Source organism: Lepus europaeus, chromosome 8, assembly GCF_033115175.1.
Source record: "Lepus europaeus isolate LE1 chromosome 8, mLepTim1.pri, whole genome shotgun sequence".
In the NCBI taxonomy this organism is placed as follows: domain Eukaryota; kingdom Metazoa; phylum Chordata; class Mammalia; order Lagomorpha; family Leporidae; genus Lepus; species Lepus europaeus.
The window spans coordinates 19983763-20004344 of NC_084834.1; the positions used below are offsets into that span (position 1 = coordinate 19983763).

Consider the following 20582-nt stretch of genomic DNA (forward strand, 5'->3'; position numbering starts at 1 on the left):
GGCCTTGTGTCATAGCAATACATAAATTTATAGTCAAACAGCCTTTCTATGACAGAATCAAGCACGCTCTGGCAATAGCTGATACAACCTCTCTGCCTAGCTCATATACAACACACTGCATAATAAACAGAAAATCACTGGACATTTGAAAATGCTTTGAATCTTTTGCTCTTAATTTTCATAAAGATGATAATATCACCTAACTCTTCAGTTCACTCACTCCGCAAAGCTTTTGCCAAGTTTGGATCTGCATTCTCCATAAGGTATGAACAGAAGAAAAATAAAACATTGTCGATTTCAGGGATATTTAATACTCAGAACTGAAGACATGCATATGTGTGTACACAGAATAAAACATAAATAAACAAACTGCAACCTCAGCGTGTCTAAACCCACAGAAAACAAAGATGAATCTGGGTTGCTTGTATACTAGGACAATGCATTACACCTAACATTCAAGAACTCTTTACTGGATTGTTTAAGACTTTTATTTCTGTAAGATTAAGACAAATTGAGATTGTTATCTTTTTCTTAAAGTGTTCCAAAGATTTTATACACGCACACACACATGCACACATATGTATGTATGCATGTATACTGAAGAGGTCTTCAAACACCTAATGGAAAATGCTCATTAGCTTTTAACTCCATTTGTCATTCGTGAATGTTTTGCAGTATTCCCTGTATTTCTTTTTGCAGGCATATGCTTTTGCATTGACTTGTCTACAAGTGAGATTTTTAAGATTAGGAATAGACTGATTTCCATTGTTCTTCAATTTACTTATAAATACAATTTCCAAGCAGCAGGCAGTCTTCTCCTGAGTCTTTAGGCCTCAGCTTAAAAATCACCCAGACAGGCCTTCCCCGAGCAGGTGACTTGAGAGCGCCTTGCCAGCACGTCTCTGTGCTCATTGTTACCCTGCTTCCTGGCGTTCTTCTGAAAGGCTACCTTCCCTCCACTAATCTGTGAGCAGAAAGAAGATTCTATTTGTTTGCCATCAGAAAGCCTGGTTCAGATTCACCAAATATAAAAAAAGCCAAATCAACAAATGACTATACATGTAAGGAAGTGGAACAGTGAGGACGATACAGTAAAGCTCTGACAGTGTTAATCCAAATCTGAAAAATATATTTAGTCTGTGTTTGTCACATTTTCAATTGTGCTTTCTGTTGTCTTTGTCACTTTCTCCTCCACCCTCTATTTTAGGCTCTGTCTTCCCTTGCATCAAACAAAAGAAACAAAACAAACCTTAATTGTAGTCGTGTGTGCTCCAGGATATTCTTTTTCTTCCAGTGTTGACCATCTTTCTATAAATTTAGATACCAAGGAATCATCATAATCCACTATCTGAAATCCAGACACGTTTGCACCTCCGAACTGAATTTTTAATAGATCTCCATCAGTAAAGCCCTAGACATAAAACACATTATGTCATGCTTCCTATTCGGGAAACTCCTACAACTTACCATTTGCCAACAAACACTCTATATTATGATTTTACATAATGCAAAGAACACATGACAGATTAGAAGCTTCCAGGAAGGGTTCCTGAAGGAATTTCTTCACCAGCACCTAAGGCTGTGCTGGCAGCATAGCAGGTCCTTAACTGATACACGTTATCTCAGAAACACTCATGGTTGTACTTACATGTTTTCCGTTTTCTTAAGAAATTTCCCATGGAAAAGAACTGGATTGTATTTATTCAATCCACCACTGCACAGCACATGGTGGTTATAGGTATGCAATATAAAACTAGTTCTCCAGGAGCTACAGCAGAGTAAACCAGTAATTTCAGCTTAAATGCTTCCTCCACTTAGGGAAGTACAGATTACAGTCATATTTCAATTAAGTAATTTCACACTAAGCCTGAAACTAATCCTATAGATATATTAAACTGAAAAAATGTTTCTCTTGGAGTCACCACTACAACTATCATATGTTATTTCCACTGATTTCAAAATTGGGCTGTCATTAATTTTATCTCAGTTTGACAGTTCTCTTAAAAACAAAATCATAATTTGAACATGTCACATTATAAAGAGCTTCCTGTTATATACTGATTTTTATTATTGTGCATAAGATTTAGAAGTATCCTAAACAAATATGGATCCTCACTCCCGAAATACAAAAGAACCTCTTTTTTGATGTTGATATTAAAAACACTTTATCACATTACCTATCTGGGGAAGAGTAACCATTGTGGCTTTTTATTGTTAGCTAATAATTCTATTTTTCATTTTAATGAAAATAATGTAAATAGTGCAAAAAGGTACATGTCAAAAATCTAAATTATCTGCACTACTCCACTCATAGTCCGCTTAAATTCTTTAAAACATTAAATTTCTATCTCCTTGTGTTTTTTTTTCACTTATTTACCTGTGTATTTCTAATGACACACTTTCATTGCTCTTTCTTATTTATTTAACTTTAGATATTTTTATTGAACTTTTCTTTATGCCAGATAAGTATGTAACTCACTTCTATGACCAAACCATTTATCTTCTTCACTCATTTTAATCAATATTTAGTCTAAATATTTATAACTCTGTCATTCATAGCAATGCCAATGAATGTACTAGGACTTCATTTTTTTCTGGAACAACATTTCATCAGAGCTAATCAATGCCTCATGTCTTTATTGCTATATGCCTCTATATGCCTTATGCTTATTTTCTTCCAAATGCTCAAATATTCCAAGTCACCTATTTCAGTGTCTTTCCTAAATATTTAATTTCTAGGCGCCCTCTTTCACAATGCTGAATCAATTCCTCTTTCATTCTGCTCTACAGCGTTCCCTTATCCTGACCCTTTACCATTTTCTGAATTAAATTCCCTATTCCCTTGCTCACATTGCTTTCTTGCTTTATTCTTTTCTTCTGTTACAGCCGCCCAATATTTTACTGAGATATATTGAAGGAGCATTTTTTTGAGACACTGCATACCTGAAAAAAAAATTATGATTTATGTTGAAACTTAATTAGCATTTTAGGTGGCATAAAATTTTGAATTTGGAATCACATAATCTGAAGCTATCATCCTATCGATTTTTTCCCATTCAATCTTCTTTTAAAATTTATAACTTCTAATATTTTGGTATCTGACCTATCTCTCACCCCTATCCACTCTCCCAGCAGCTCCAGAAACAAAAAAAAAAAAAAAAAAAAAAAAAAAAAAAAAAAACCTTTATCTCTCACATTACGTGAAGATGTTTTCGCTAAATAACTTTTTTTCTTTCATTATTATATGTATTCAAGGACCACGTTTGTGTCATTCAATTCTGGAAGATTTTCCAAGTGATTCTTTAACATTATTTGTCATTCTTTTCACACCCTCTTTTTATGGAATGCCTATTCAAAGATAATATAACTCTTAGATTAAATGCCAAAGTATCTTACAAATTTTATTTCTCCCTAATTTATATTGTCATTTTGTCTTATAATTTGAAAGAGTTTCTGAGCCTTATCAGCAGATCTGTGTACTTTAACTTGTGGTTTTAGGCAACAGAAGAAGTTAACTTTTTGCTTCCTTCATGACAGAGTTTTATCAAATGCCCAGATATGTATGCTTGAGCATTGAAGAGTAAGACATTAAAACATTTTTTAATTTCTATGTGCATGGACAAGGACAATTAAAGTATACATTTCACTATATGGTAGGTGGTCAGGTGGAGTGGGCAGCAGTTCTTTTTGTCTGTATCTGAAGTCTTTCTCTGAGCTGTTCAATTTCTTCAGACTCCTCTAATCCCCTACATAAGTATGTGGTTTCTGGTTCTTCTAAGGTGGAATCTCCCAGGAGCTGCACACAATGGACAAACTTGTGCCCTTCCTCCGTCCCACCGTGCATGTACTTCTAGGCAGAGCATCTTTCTGTGAGCTATGGCAAGGGTTCATTCCGCATCTGCTGTGAGTCCTGGAAAGAATTTTCTGACTCCTTACACCTATTGATGTGTCCTTTCTTATTTTCTCTTTCTCTAAGGTTCTATACAATCTTTATTGTTTAACTATTATTTTACCATGGTTTTACTTCAAACGACTGATTCAAATGAAACCTTGAATAAGGTTTTAAGCCGGCTTCACTGAGGATCTGCGTTTCTCTAACTTGCCTTGTTTTTGCTCTAAAACTGTTCAATTTACAAGAAGCATATGAAGAGGAAAGGGGGAAAATGAGGGAATAAGTTTCAGCAGGAGGCCATGGAATAATATTACAGATGGCAGCAACTCTAACTTAAAAACGGACATGACTACCGGCAGTGGTTTACATGCAAAGATTTAAATGAGAAGTTAAGTTTCCATTAATAACCTATGGGAATCTGAAATCCTGACATGTAGACACATTCACCCTCACTGTGGAACCACTGCTTTATAAATAATTAAGTGTATGAGATTAGTAGGGTTGAAGACAAGAGAACTGTATCCCTTATGATCACATCTTCAACATTTTAGGTATTAGCTATTCTTTTCAATGATGTATTGGGAAGCTAATCACAACCTAATCAAACATTCAGCAATTCCCAAAGATATTCATCAGTAATTTCTGAGGATTTTTTTTAATCTTTGATAACCTCCTACTCTAACATTCATTAGACAAGAGAAAAGAATATATTATCACTGACGTGTTTAGAAGATGAAGTCTTTCAACTTTGAGTGACATTCTTCAATTTTAATTGTCACTGAATTTCCAAGTGCTTTTTAAATTTCCAAAAATTGAAACACTACCCAGACTTTCAACTCATTGACTCAATAGTGGGTCCATATGGTAAGGAAACCAAGTATTCAGAGAAAGGAAACCAGAACTTAGCTCAGAACAAACATTAGGTGGATGTCTCCCTAGAAACATGACAGCAACATCAATTTGTGTTTTTTGTTTGCTTTTGTTTTTCCCTTGGTCAAATACTTCATTCCCTTTCCATTGTGTCAGACATCAATTCTCAAATTGATGAGCCACCTTCTGTCACTATTTCAAAATGTCCCAATATAACCTTCTCCATCTGTACATTTTTAAAGATCACAGCTTTCGATGTGGCTGTGTGTTGTTTATCAAATGGCACAGATCACACAGGGGACTGCCTGTCTGTGCTGTTCCCTGTACCAAATGTGCTTCTGGTGAGAAGGAATATAGAGATTCATCTAATTTAACTCTTGCTTTTCCACTGGGAATCCTTTAGGATGTACCTCAGACATTCTAAGGGAAAGTTCCTAGACAAGTTTTATAGTTGTTAAACATTTCATTCTGAAACAGAAATTTCATCTTGAACAACCAACTTCTCCCAATAGCATGCCTTCTGATGTGACAATCTGATACTACAGAAAACATGAAATAAATCTATATCCTTATAGATATGAACATAGAGTCAGTCCTAATTTGTTGTTCAGAACAAGCTCTTAAATGGTACCTGTCTTCCTCTCTGCATTCTTTGCTCCTGGGTTGTGTGCTGAGAGTTGAGGGGGAGTTAATTACATAGGATCACACTTATTTAAAGAATATAAATCTTTGCAAGTATAGGGGCGTAAATCTATCTTGCTAATCTAAAAACTATTTTGAACAAAGAAATACCAACTGATGTTCTAAAATGATCCTGATTATACTTGAGAGGGAAATGCAATTGACCACTGTGTTGTTTCAGCGTAATTTGAGGTTGACAGGCATGCAGTGAAAAAGTGATCAACTACAGGAATTAAATTTTCATTGTGTTGCTTACATGTAAGTAGGAAATTAGAAATAAATAATATCATTCAATATTCTTGATATTCCCAGGTTCAGTTTTGCACTAAAATATAGTCTGACAATGTGCATTTATGTCAGATATTGTATAAATCAAGCACTGTAAAGCAATGTGCACAGGGTAAACTTTATAAAACACAGTAACAGAATTAAGGGAACCTTTGGACAAGTAAATTTATATATTTTTAAAGATTTCTCTTCTGTTAAAATACACTTTCTAAGGCTTTTTATAAAGCTTTATAAGTATTACTCTAATAATGCTTATACTATTCATAATAACAGGAATCTGATTGGACAAGTTAAGAAAAATATTGCCACTTCTAATCTATCAAATACAAACAAAATGAACTACAAAAGTAATACTGGTAAACCAACCACTGAAAATTATTTTTTCATAATAAAAATATATCTAGTAAAAGAATAAATACCAATAGTTCACCTACCAGATTTGCAATGATGTAGTGGTACCCTTTAACATGTTTTCCAATGGTAATAACCTAAAAAAGGTAGAGAGACAATTATTTAATAAATGTAAACAATTTAAATCTAAATTTATTGGTATTATAGTCTGATTCAGAAAAAAAATGAATTTTATCTACAATCTTTTTGGACTTTCCACAATAAGTCATTTTTAATAAAAATATAATTATAAAATCTAGAGGAATAACTAAACTGAAATAATTGCTTCATTTTGTTAGTAGTGAAAATGTTAAGAAACATAAAACCAAAATATAGTTAATCCATAATAAGCCCAAATTTTATCCCCACAAAAACTGTTTGCCTTTTTAATAACACAATTACATAGCTGAAACAAACATCTGAGATTTTATGCTCTAAATCTGTTTTCAAAGATACAACACATAGAGTTTTAGTACTACATAAATTCAAGAAGGATAATAAGTAAATAAAGTAATTTTTACTTCAATATGTAAAATAGCATTCCTATCATGGAGATCTAAAAGTGCTTATAGTTTAGTTTAAGCTGACATTATTTTTTGCACTGTACAGCAAACTGTCAGAGAAACTAATTTTTCACCATAAATCTTTCAGAAATGAATGATGAGATAAGCACATATTGGAAGAAGTGGACATCTTGCTAAAGCACACAACAGTGTTGGACATTATTGAATCTATTTTACTTTTCAGTGAACTATATCAGTTATGAAAAGAGTAGAAATAGGTTAAATGACATGCTGTAGACCTGGTACATAGATATGCAAATGTAATTTCTATTTTATGAAAATATTCACACAGCAAAGAGCATGAAATGCCCAGATATAGACAAAAATTCAAACCATCAGCTCACTTCCCTGATTGAACAGTCTTGGTGGCTTCCCACTGCTTTCAGCAAATAGGGAAAAGTCTACCATGGCTCAAGTCCAAGGCCTCTGCCATTCCTTATGGTCATGTCACATTGGCCCTCCTACGGGTATGGACATAAAAAGGTTTCTTGCCATCACCTCAGGACTGCATATTCTGGTTCCATGCTTTCCACCATCCATGTTCTTTGTTATATTAACTCTTTAAGCATGTTGATTCTCAGCCTAATGGCTCCCTCCTGACTTTCCCTCATCACCGGCAGGCCACAACGTATACAATTAAGGACCAAGGACAACATCCTAGGACTGATTCTATCGTGTGCCACTTTCACATTAAGTGGTGGCTGTTTTAAAGAAGTTAGAGATTACAGTGTTTTCTAACATATTTTTACATAACACAGCTCAATTGCCTTTTCAAAGAAACAACCTCCAGTGTTGAAGTGAGAATTCTGAAGAAAAGACGTCCTTCTGAAAGAAAAATATATAAATTATCCTCAGCTGAATTGAGATGATTATGTTCCTCGTATTTCCCACTGACATCTGCTATGCTCTACTTAGTGTAGAGCCTACTTTGTAAATCACTCATAACTTTTTTTCTGGGAATTAAAAAAAATAAGTGGTGATATCAATATTCACCCCTTGATCTTATTGTTCACTGAGAGAAAAGAGGACATGAAAATTCACTAGCCCTCCATCAACCCTAAGTGAGCATCAACCATACCAACCACCTTATTTTTGCCTTATAATAAGAATTAATAATGTACTAATAGTGGAAAAGTCTATATTAATTTATAAATGTTTCTGACAGCTAAATCCTTTACCAATCTAACTGAAGCTAGAAATAAGTATCTCCAAACTTTATCAGATAATAAAGATAAATGCCTATAGTCTAATATACTTTAATACTATGCTAACTTCAGACCCTGTGAAAATAAAAAAATTTTCCACAACGCCATTCTCCTGTAACTATTATTTGAATTAATAACTGAATACAATGTTGTTTTCCTAGAATGTACTTTATCCCCACTTTTTGCTTAACAAAGTGTATTTCATGAAAATATCTCAAGCTAAATTATTTCTTTCTATAATCTCTCTCATAATAAACTGTTCTTTTCATTCATAGTATGTCCTAATATTATAATTATGTACTAATTTCTGTGAACACATAATTTATTGTCATCTTAATGGGGTCTTGCTGTTGGGTTTAATATCATTTTCTTAGATGTACTTCAGTCACTCTCGCACAAACATTAGACGCTTGGGGAATGTTTATTAAGAAACAAATGGATGATTCCATTTTTTGTGAATCTTTTGCAGATAATCCCTTTCCCTTTACAAAACTGCTTTTCCTTGCTAGACCACTCTGTATTGTAACTTATAATATTATGAAATCAAGTGAACATATTTTTTTCTTCCCTATTAATCAATGAGTTCCTGTGTTCAGACAACTCTCAGCGCTGTTTGCATCCCACATTTCAGTTACATAGCATGTCCTCAGTGAATATTTGTTGAAATATACATTACCATTGCATGTGCTCATTTAATATACTTGAGAATGCCTCCGATGTATAAATACAAAATACTTTGCATTTTTAATGTATGCTCATACGGACATTTATGTAACCATGATTATAGATTTGTTTGAAACATTATTTTCCATATGTTCCTTGTTTCTTTTGTAATTTCTACTTTTAGAAATAGTTGTAGGTGTGCATGTGTTTTGATAGGTTTTCAGCAAGGTTTATTAGGATGACTCAGGAGTACTTAAATTTTTAAACCAAAGACGAATGATTATTAAAATTCAGCTTTAACTGGGACTCAAGTCAATTTTCTGAGGCTAACATTAGAACAAGAGGCCTGCAGGTTAAAAACAATCCTAAATCCTTCTCCTGATACTGGAATCAAGATTTTTCATTGATATTGTTCATTTCTCTGGCATGTGACATTTAGTTCTTCCTCATAACAAGTTTTCTCTATTCAGTTATTTGATGTTTCATGAGAGATCCATTTTTCATGTTTTAGGGCACATACTACATATCAATTAGGACTTCATAAGCATTCATGCTTGCAGAATATTTTATATTACACAAATTAATGAATCCATTTTTTCAGTTAAAGTCTAGTAAGACCAAGAAATTCATTCGCTACTGTGTACTTATTTTTCTTCCGACTATGATATTACAAAGAGCTAGCACCATTGACCTAATACACGTATATGCAGAGATGTGTATCTCTCAGCTAGGAAAAGATGTGGACCTCAGTGAAGGGGACCTCACTGAGTAAATCATGATGCTGCGTTCTACCATCCCTGGTCACTTAAATGCTGCCTGTTACATATTATGGATTTTATTTTTATCCTTTGTGTATAACTGCCTACTTGTTCTATCCAGAAAGATCTTACCCTAAAGTGATGTAGTATGCAAAGCATAGTTAAAAAAAAAAAAATCCTTGTTTCTGTTACTGTGTTATTGTCACTGATAGTCCAAATACACACATCTAGTTTATTTTCAAATTGTGAACATAGTCTGAAAATGTCTTTCCCACATGTTTTAATTTCAGAGATTAATGAGTTTTCATAGTAACAAAAAAAAAAAAAAGCCCCTAATAGAAAAAAAAATCTACTTGGCAAAAGTAAATACATGCTCTTTCTGGAGACACAGATGCATTTAGACAATAATTTGGCTCACTGCATGATACTGAACTCTAATGCTTGAAAAAAATCCATGTATCTCAAAAAGTCTATGAATTATTCACTTTGAGAACCCATACTTTATTTTGACTTAATGCATGTCTATTTCTGTATCTTTATAAAGTTCAACAGAATTCAATTTAAAATTTCTAATTCAAAATGCCAAAGGTGATATTTGTCATATAAAAATATTCAATATACATGCAAAGAATTATACATTGAATGTATTGATTGATCAAGATGATGTGTCAGCATTATTGACAACATCTGCTATTGCTAAATGAAGCCAGAAATGATTTAATTGATGATCTTTGCTGCATCCTACACAAATCATAAAATAAAAACTGCTGTTCAAGCACCTTGCACAAACGCTCGTGGCAAACGCTGACAGTGCATGCATATTCTATATTTGGTGCCATTAGGAAACAGAGACTAGCAGACCTGGTCCACAATGTCGTTTACTTTATCCCGTTCACAGTCCAGGATTACACGCCGTTCTTTTTTTAACTCTAGATCTTGAAAAAGCGATCGGTAGGTCTCATCTTTCTTGTCATTGTTAATGTTTCCCACATTGATAGCAGTCACTTGCCATTTCTTCTCAGCAGCAGAATCCAGCACAGCTTGCAGAGTTGATAACCCTAGGAAGGCAAATAAAGCGGTGACTGATAAAGATGCTTTGTAACTCAGGATTCTGTTGTGAGAATTGCTGGTTCACAGATCTTTGAGACTGATCTGTGCATCAGTGTTGTGTGAAATGACACAGCATCTAATTTGAAGAGGCTCTCTTTTAAATTAAGATAGAACCATTTAAATATTAAATAGAATAATAACTACAAAAAGCTTAAATGCCTAAAATATTTAAAGAAATGTTGATGAATCCAAGGAAGTTGCAGCTATGATCTTTATCAACATCTACTTATGTGCATTTCGTTTCCAAAAGTCTTCACATTAATGCTATTGTTCTGAGCAAAGGAAACATTGTTTCAGGGAAAAATAATATCCCTTTCTTTCAACTCTCTCAGTTGTCTTGTTTGGATGTTACTAAGGTGTAGTATCTATAATACCTGTGATTTAAGTGAAACCACGTGTATTCCTTTCTCATATAGAAGGGAAACAATTGTTTAGACGACTATGGTGACCTGTCATCTGACAGCACTATTCTGAAGAAGAACGTATTTTTCATGAAAATTATCATTGTAAGTCTGTGAGTCTAAGAATTAATAATCTATGAGGCAGGGTATTTCCTCCTTTTGTTTTCTAGTCATTAGTATAGCTTGTTTCTCTTATTTTACTTTTTAAAGATTTATTTATTTATTAAAAAGGTAGAGTTACAGTGAGAGGGAAAGACAGAGACAGAGATAGAGATAAAGATGGAGAGGGAGAGGGAGACGGAAAGAGAGAAACTCTTCCATTTATATGGCTGCAATGGCCAGGGCTGGGCCAAGCCAAAATCTGTAGCCAGACACTTTTTCCAGGTCTTCCACATGGGTGGCAGGGACCCATATACTTGATCCATCTTTTGCTGCTTTTCCCAAGCCATAGGCAAGGAGCTGGATCAGAAGTAGAGCAGCTGGCACACATCCATATGGGATGCCAGCATTGCAGGAAGCAGTTTAACACACTATGCCACAGTGCTGGCCCCTTTTTCTCATTTGCAGTCTTTTTTGTTATTGTTACTGATCTCATAGAGAATAATGTGTTCTGCTATTAACTGTATTTCATTAGCACTCTACCACAAATTTATTTCACTTTTTTTAACTTTTATTTAATGAATATAAATTTCCAAAGTACAGCTTATGGATTACAATGGCTTCCCCCACACACAAACTTCCCTCCCACCTGCAACCCTCCCCTCTCCTCCTCCCTCTCCCCTCCCATTCACATCAAGATTCATTTTCAATTCTCTTTATATACAGAAGATCAATTTAGTATATATTAAGTAAAGATTTCAACAGTTTGCACCCACACAAAAACACAAAGTGACACATACTGTTTGAGTAATTGATTACATCACAATGTATAGCACATTAAGGACAGAGATCCCACATGAGGAGCAAGTGCACAGTGACTCCTGTTGTTGACCCAACAAATTGACACTCCAGTTTATGGCGCCAGTAACCACCCTAGGCTCCTGTCATGAGTTGCCAAGGCTATGGAAGCCTTCCGAGTTCGCCGACTCTGATCATATTTAGACAAGGTCATAGTCAAAGTGGAAGTTCTCTCCTCCCTTCAGAGAAAGGAACCTCCTCCTTTTTTTTTTTTAATTGGGGAACACCCAACAGACCGGAAAGCTGATTCCAGCCAAGACTGAGAGAAAAGTCACTCATCTTTTGTAGGTAGAGGGGTTTGTCTGTAGAGAAATTTTGAATAATAATAATACAGCATTAAGTGGGGAAGAGGACCATCAGTACATACGGGTTGGGAGTAGAGCCATTGGTGGTAGAGTAGAGGTTATGATTAAAAAGAAATGAGGCCCAAGTGCACTAGACAGGGTCTAGAACAAAGAACAGTCATTATTAGAGGAGCTAAGAAAGGTGCTGTCTAAGCTACAATTAAGTTTTCTGATTCAGAGGCAAATAGAACCTGACAGAAGGGACTTGAGAATAATCTGTTGGGCTTTAGGCCTTGTAAGTTAAGAGGCCCAGACCTATCTATCTCTTCACACGGGGGCATCCTAAGGGAGGTGTGAACTTCCTAGTGCAAGGCACTCTGTTGACTTTCATTACTTAGCTGGCCTGGGAGGAGAGCTGGCCAGGTAAAGGCAGGTGGCATCTCTAAGAAGAAATTTGTAGTTCTGCCTGCAATGTTGCTGACCCTACTTGGTGTCCCCTCAGCTGCGGTGGTCATTTTCGAAGCTGGGCTGAGTGAAGGGCTTTTCAGCTTAGAGCCAATAAGATCTGTGGCTCTGACCTGGGCATCCTTCGACTCCAGGGCAGGTCCATTTCCACTGATCCAACCCTTGGCACAGCTGCCAGGGCTCTTCACAAGTTGACTTCTGCTGAAACCCAGGCTTACCACATTGAAAGCCACTGCAGTGGACTGGCCTGTTGGGTCTCGTTGAGGGCAGATCACTGTACAGAACAGCCATTAATAGGCCTACCACCCATTGCTTCTGATGCCTAGCTTTCTTTTCCTCCTGGTTTTTGTTAAAGCAGTTAACCATACTTTCTCTCAGTTGGTACTGTTAATACATTATTGGCTTCATCTGTTTACAGAGCCATCCCAAAGTACTGAATACAATAAAAATGGCTGGAAAAAGTCCATAGGAACCTATAGGAGGACAGCTAAACACAGAACCAACAACGCTTTAGTTTTATGAGCAGCAAATTATACATAACTGTGGATGACAAAAGACTTTAAGTTGCCATGTTTAAAATGATAAACTCATCAACCAACAAGAGGCACTTGCTTACTTCACAGTATTTTTGAAAGCACCTGTAGGATTTTACAAGTATTTGACCCTTTAGGTCTCTGGGGCTTTCTCATTAAGATAACTATCATGTCTAGTAACACAATTAGGATAACATTTTAAATAAGGTAACACAAATTTTAGCCTGAGCTCTTTTCATTTCTGTTGGCATGGTATATCTTTTTCCAGCCTTTCACTTTCAGTCTGTATGCATCTTTGTTGGAAAGATGTGTTTCTTGTAAACAGCAAATAGATGGGTTTTGTTCCTTAACCCAATCAGCCAATCTGTGTCATTTAAATGGACAGTTCAGGCCATTAATGTTCAATGTGACTATTGATAAGTAGTAACTTTGCCTTGCCATTTGCCAAAGATATTTTCTAATATATACTTTGAGCTTCCTGTGATCTTTTGCTGTGAGGTTTCCTTCCTTTACCTTCTTTCATATTGGTGACCGTGTTTCTGTGTTTCTGTGTATAACACATCTTTAAGCATCTTTTGCAGGGCTGGACGAGTGGCGACAAATTTCTGTTTGCTGTGAAAGGTCTTTATTTCACCTTCATTCACAAATGAGAGCTTTTCAGGATATAATATTCTGGGCTGGCAGTTTTTCTCTCTTAGTACCTGGGCTATGTCTCGCCATTACCTTCTAGCTTGTAGGGTTTCTGATGAGAAGTCAGCTGTGAATCTAATTGGAGATCCTCTGAGAGTAATCTGACGTTTCTCTCTTGCACCTTTTAGAATCTTTTCAATATGTTTCACTGTGGTGAGTTTGATTACGACGTGCCATGGTGAGGATCTCTTTTGATCATGTTTACTAGGGGTTCTATGAGCTTCCTGTACTAGGATGTCTCTGTCCTTCTCCAAACCCGGGAATTTCTCTGCAAGTATCTCACTAAAAAGGCCTTCTAATCCTTTCTCCCTCTCCATGCCTTCAGGAACTCCTAGAACCCGAATGTTAGGTTTTTCAATAGTATCCTGTAGATTCCCAACAATATTTTTTAGATTTCTAATTTCCTCTTCTTTTCTTTGGTTTGACTGTATACTTTCCTGTGCTCTGTCTTCTAAGTCCGATATTCTCTCTTCTGTTTCGCTGACTCTGTTTTTAAGGCTCTCTAGTGTGTTTGTCATTTGATCTATTGAGTTCTTCATTTCATTTTGATTTCTCTTCACTATCACACTTTCCTATTCTACTAGTTTCTGCATTTCATTTTGATTCCTCCTTAAGATTTCATTTTCTCAAAGGAGATTTTCTATCCTGTCCAGTAAGGAATTCTGTAGCTCAAGCATTTGTTTTTGAACACTTCTAATTGTTCTTATCATAAATTTTTTGAAACCCATATCTTGCATTTCTTCCATCTCATCATCTTCCTAATCTTGGCTTGGGGGTGTCTTGTTCATTTGGGGGTGTCATACTGTCATCCTTGTTCTTATTTTCTCGGTTTTTGCGTTTGTTGCTTGGCATTGTAGAGATATTCTTTGGATTCTCCTTCCCTCACTGTGGTGTTTTTTCTTGTTATACTATGACTGTATTAATTGGACTGTCTGCTTTTGATGGAGCCTTAGAGGCTTGAAATGGGTGTGGCCTGAGAGCTCTGTTTGGTTCCTCAGGGTTAAGGGTGTGCCAAAGGTGACACTCCCAGATTAGGCATGGTAAATCTCTCTTTCTTTCTTTTTTTGATTCAAAAGGGAAGTAATTCTGCACAGCTGAGCAGAATTGGAGGTCGTTAGCAGGTGAATAATATACCCACAGGAGCCAGCGATCGGAAGCTCTTTCCCAAGGACCACACAGGGAATCTGTGCTGCCCTCAGTGTGGGCTCAAATTCTCCTGCAGTCTCCCACTGGGTTGCTAAGGTTACTGAGTTGTAGCGTCTCTGGAGAGTACTCTCGTGAATTCTGTGAGTTCTCTCCCCCACCATCTCTTTTTTCACAGTCTCAGTTCATTAGCACCACACATTCACTTGGTCCTAATCGCCTGTTATTTCACCCCTCTTCCCCCCAGAGTTAGTTTTTTCTGCTTGGCTGATGGCTGGTGCAGACCTGAGGTCGCCCCACTTATGACGTATGTCCAAAATGGCGCCTGCTCTTTGTCTTGCTTGCCTTTGAGAGGTAAGCGGAGAGAGAGAAACTCGTGTCCGTATTGGTTACTTTTTTTTTCCTCTCTCTTCTAGTTAGCCAGGTGAACTTTTCCCCACGGGGTTTCAAGGCTCGTTCCCTCTAGTCTCCTCTTTGCGCTTGCCTGCTGGTGTCTCAGGCTATTGAGGTTCGGCTCACCTCGCGTTCCAGTGCTGGTGTGTTGATTCTACCGCTGGTGTCCCGAATTGTGGGCTCCCACGCTCTCCACACAGGTCCACTGTGAATCACTAGTTCCTGAAGAGTTTCCTCTGCTGTTTCTTCCCCTACTCTTCCTTGAACCTGCAGTATCTCCACTTTTATTAACCTGTCTCTTCCCGGACTATCAGTGTGCTCCCTTCCTATTCCGCCATCTTCTATTTCACTTTTTAGCATAAGACTATATACTTTTTAAGTAACTTTGCATATAGTACCATATGAATAGAATATTATTATTGATTATCTATATATTACCTCACGTTAAGAACTGAGCATGCCAATAGCCACGAGTTTTATTCACTGAAAAGTTGTTTCTGCAGTTTAGCACTTGGCAAAATAATACTTAAACTTGTGTTTCACATAATTTCTCACAGTCAAAGCAAATTCACTCCTAATAAGATAATGGGCAGTAAGAAATCAAGGCTTTATAAAGATTTCAGAACTCAATTATATCTTCCTGACTCTAAGAAAGCTTATTATATTTCTATCAAAAGAATATTGTTAGGGCTGGCACTGTGGCAGTGCCAGCATCCCATATGGGCGCCAATTTGAGTCCTGGTTACTTCACTTCTGATCCAGCTCTCTGTTATGGCCTACGAAATCAGTGGAAGATGGTCCAAGTCCTTGGGACCCTGCACTCACATGGGAGATCTGGAAGCCCCAGGCTCCTGGCTTTGGATAGGCTCAGCTCCGGCCATTGAGGCCATTTGGGGAGTGACCCAGTGGATGGAAGACCTCAGTTACTCTGCTTCTGCCCTCTGATATCCTGCCTTCCAAGTAAAATAAATAAATCTTTAAAAAAAAAACCAGAATATTATTGCCGTTTATCTAAAATATGTAGGATCCTCCTAATGGAATCACATAACCCTAACTTAAATTCTGATACACAATTTTATTTGAAGCTATTTAGCATGACAAGAAATATGTTGCTTTTAAATTTTATTAACCACTATTTTGACCTAGGAAATACCACCATTGGATGTAAAACTTTAGAAACCAATATGGGTTCAGCATTGACCAAAACATGTACATGATGAAGCTGGGAGATCTCATGACACCAGAAAGCGAAGTTCTCTAAATCCATCAGTGTATCAGAGGACCAAGCTGCCCATTTGAAGAGGAACTCTAAATAAAAATGGGATCATTAAGTATCAATTAGAATAATAACTGCATGAGATATAAATATATAAAACAGTTAAATCTAGGAAATCACCATATTCAGGGATACCCATTGCTCATGCAGTGTGCCTGGCTTCAGTTCCCAGCTCTGCTTGCAACTCCAGCTTCTTGCTCATGTGCAGGAGGTTTCAGATAATAGCTTAGGTGTTTGGGTGTCTGCCACCCACATGCAAGACCCTGATTGAGTTCCCCGCTCTCAGCTATGGATACTGGCCCAGGCCTGGTTATTACAGGCATTTGAGAAGTGAATCAGAGATGTTTTGCTCTCTTTAACTGTCTTTGGTGAATTTTAAGTAATTAATAAATTATTTTGAAAACTTGTAAATAAAGGAAGTGAAACAAGAATTTTCCTGACTTCCCTATATAAATCATACTCAGAGTCCTAATAAGTTAAAGGGGGCTTTTCTTTTGGGAAAGATGCCAGCTAAAATATGATGAGATACATATTTTAAATGCATGTTGTAAATACAGCTTTAGAACTTCTCACCATTTTGTAACATCTGCTGAATTGATGACTAAAGGCAACCAAAATCATCTACTGGTCACAACACAAAAAGAGAGCAGCACAGATTATGTGTTTCCAAATGATTATACTCAATAAGATTTATGAATTATCTGTGCCAGCAATGTAAACCTGTATTCCACCAAGCTTCTAAATCTACCTACCAATATCTAGGGCCTATATGGCAGAGAGTAATATAATAAATAACATAGATTTAGGATCATCAAAATGTCAGCTGCAAAAAACTGTATTCTAAAAGTCTGGAAAGAAAGATATTACCCAATTGTGTTACATGGAACTTGTTTGTATCCTGCTTTGAACAAACAGTGAAAATAAGTTATGATAATAAATTATTATTATGGTTGGTAATGTTTATTTTGGTTATGAGAATCACTTTTGGAAATTAATGCTGAAACATTTACAACTGAGATTATTTGATATGAGGGATTTGTTTCTAAATAATGCAGGGAGAAGGCAGATATTGTAGATAAAAATATTGCTGGCATATTAGTCACTGAGAAAGCTGGGATCTGTGTTCATATATATTATTCTTTTTATTTTGTTGTTCAAAAAGTTCATGATGAGCATGAAAATAATTTATTTTAAAATGGAAAGTCAAACCTTATTCTGAACTTAGGATCACAAGGACAGAGATGAGAGAGAGATGCTAAAAGCAAAATTTCTTCTATCAGGTCTTAAAACAAAAGAAATAAACAAAAGGGATAATTTAAAGACACCACCTGCCACTTAACATTTTTTCAGTGTTAAAATTGGAAAAATTTGATTGACAGATACTAAATTACAGCTAGATTAAAAATAAGAAGTTCTGATTTCTATTGCACAGCAGGGTGAAAATTGATGATGTTAATGCTATATTTCTCTCTTTAAAAAAAAGCTAGAAGGTAAAATTTTGGGGTATTTTCACTGTAAAGACATATTCAGTGCTTAAAAATATTAATATATTTATCCTGATTGGAAATTACATAACATACACACATAGCAAAACATCACATTGTATCAAATAAATATGCACAGTTTTTTTTTTATTTCTGTTAAATTTTTAAGTAATTAAAAAAAAACCTTAAAACATCATGGGTGACCTATGATTTCCATTCACTATAAGCAAATTAATACTTCTATCCTATGATTCAAGTCCTCTTCCTGTTTTTCACCATCAGTAGAAACAGAACACACACAGCTGTTCATCATGAGCAGCTCAATGACTGTCAATGCACTTCCAAACAGCTATTATGTCTATGTAGATTTCTCTCAAAGTGTGAGAGAAAACAGCTACATTTCTACACCTCTTCTTTTCTCTAGGCCCTGATTTTTCACATTCCAATCATTTTACAGCATTCTCTGGTCATCTTCTTAAAGACATTTTATGTCTGTGGGTGATGCTGTATATGCTGTCCACATATTATCATATATTAATGAAACGTGAGCTTCCTGTATTATATGCAATACATTATTTCATTTTCATTTAATTATGAAGTTCACCACATACTAAACATTTCAAGTGGAAATGTCCTTGATATTCTCTTCTGTTTTTTGAATACTCTCATATCAAGAGAAACATTAAATGTAAATGACAGTTTGTAACTGGATTTCACCAAGAGATAATATTAAAGCTAAAATGTGTTAGCAGTTCACCTTGTCAAAGAATATGGAAATGATGGATAAATTCAATAAGAATGAATTTAAATAAATGGCTGACTTTCAAACTCACTCATGTGTCAAAAATAACTTACAGTTAGTGTAGATTCTTCATTCTTATAAAATTCAGGATTAATATTTTGTAACCTATTGAATCCAACAAAAATTATATTGATTTATTAAGAAGCAGAGCTTCCCAAGTAGTGTTATAGTGGACTTGATAAATTTAGTTTGGTCAGAAGACACTCAATAATATTAAATTACTTCTTAAGGACAGCCAGAGGTAATTCACAATCTGGAAACTGTGATGTGATCTGGCTGCAGTTTGAAGACAGGGCTGCCCTGTTCTTAGTAATACACTTTCTTAGATTCCTTTTTTTTTTTTTTTCAGCAAAACTAACTAATCTCTTAAACTCCCTTTCAACTTAATTTTCTCCCAACTAAAAGTGTTGCAATAGCCTGATTGTTTTAAAACTAACAGGGCATTTTTACATAAAAATCACTGCAAAAGTAAGCAATGACCATAAATTCAAAATACAAATTCATGCTGTTTCCAAATTTAGGGAGAAAGTCTTAGCTTGAGATATGTCTCACTCCCTTTCACACAAACTAGCACAGAAGTGTCTTTATATACTCTTATCCTTCAATACAGAATATAAACTTGTATGGACAATGGGAGTTCTATATAAATATTTGTTTATTTAGAGCAATAAGTAAATAGTAGTAATTCAACTCCAACATGCTTATTAATCTACCAGGATATTTAAATTTCTAAACCAGAGAGTGACCTATTATTTTTAGACTAGTTAGAACAAAGGAAACTATTGATGCACATAGATGTTCATTTAAAAATAGAAATTAACTATTTTGTGAAATAAATATATTTAAAATACAGTATGTTTTTAATAAAAAATATAAGTATTGGGGCTGGCGCCGCGGCTCACTAGGCTAATCCTCCGCCTTGCGGCGCCGGCACACCGGGTTCTAGTCCCGGTCGGGGCACCGGATTCTGTCCCGGTTGCCCCTCTTCCAGGCCAGCTCTCTGCTGTGGCCAGGGAGTGCAGTGGAGGATGGCCCAAGTGCTTGGGCCCTGCACCCCATGGGAGACCAGGAGAAGCACCTGGCTCCTGCCTTTGGATCAGCGCGGTGCGCCGGCCGCAGCGTGTTACCGCGGCGGCCATTGGAGGGTGAACCAACGACAAAAGGAAGACCTTTCTCTCTGTCTCTCTCTCTCACTGTCCACTCTGCCTATCAAAAAAAAAAAAAATATATATATATATAAGTATTGGAAAAGTGATAAGTAAAATGAGAAGTAAATTTTAATATTTTGGAATCTTTTAATATCTTTTAATGGTATTGAGCATATTGATAGCTTTGTGCCATATGATTCTCATTTTTAAAATAATTAGAAATTCATTATATGTATATTCAACATTTCTCATTTTTAATGAAATATGTGTGTAATTATAAAATAGCATAAATTGTGTATTTTTAAGTTAGATGTGAACAGTAGCTACCTTGAGTGCAATATCTTAATAGAACTAGAAAATTAAGTGTAACATTTAGATATTATTAGATAATAATAATAATAATAATATGTAAGATATATTAGATATGATGAATATAGCACCCAATATAGGAATTTCCCTAGAATTATTCAAGTGTTTTGTTTACTGAAAATATGGGATCATTTTATTTCTACAAAAAACAAAAGGTTGAATCTCCTCCTTCTTTTTAAAGTTAAATTCCTTTAGTTAAAGTTTGACTACTGTACAA

The 20582-nt window shown here is 35.7% G+C and overlaps 1 protein-coding gene across 3 annotated transcripts in view; it reads right to left on the reverse strand.

Annotated features, from left to right (window-relative positions):
- The window catches only part of GRIA2 (glutamate ionotropic receptor AMPA type subunit 2), a 161756-nt gene that overhangs the window by 45119 nt on the left and 96055 nt on the right, over positions 1-20582 (reverse strand). For all 3 annotated transcript variants that reach the window (XM_062199046.1, XM_062199047.1, XM_062199045.1), the window contains exons 4-6: positions 10172-10368; positions 6166-6219; positions 1250-1411 (exon numbers count right to left, since the gene is read on the reverse strand). In XM_062199046.1, the coding sequence (XP_062055030.1) occupies positions 1250-1411; positions 6166-6219; positions 10172-10368 (413 nt within the window). The remainder of the gene's footprint in view (positions 1-1249; positions 1412-6165; positions 6220-10171; positions 10369-20582) is intronic.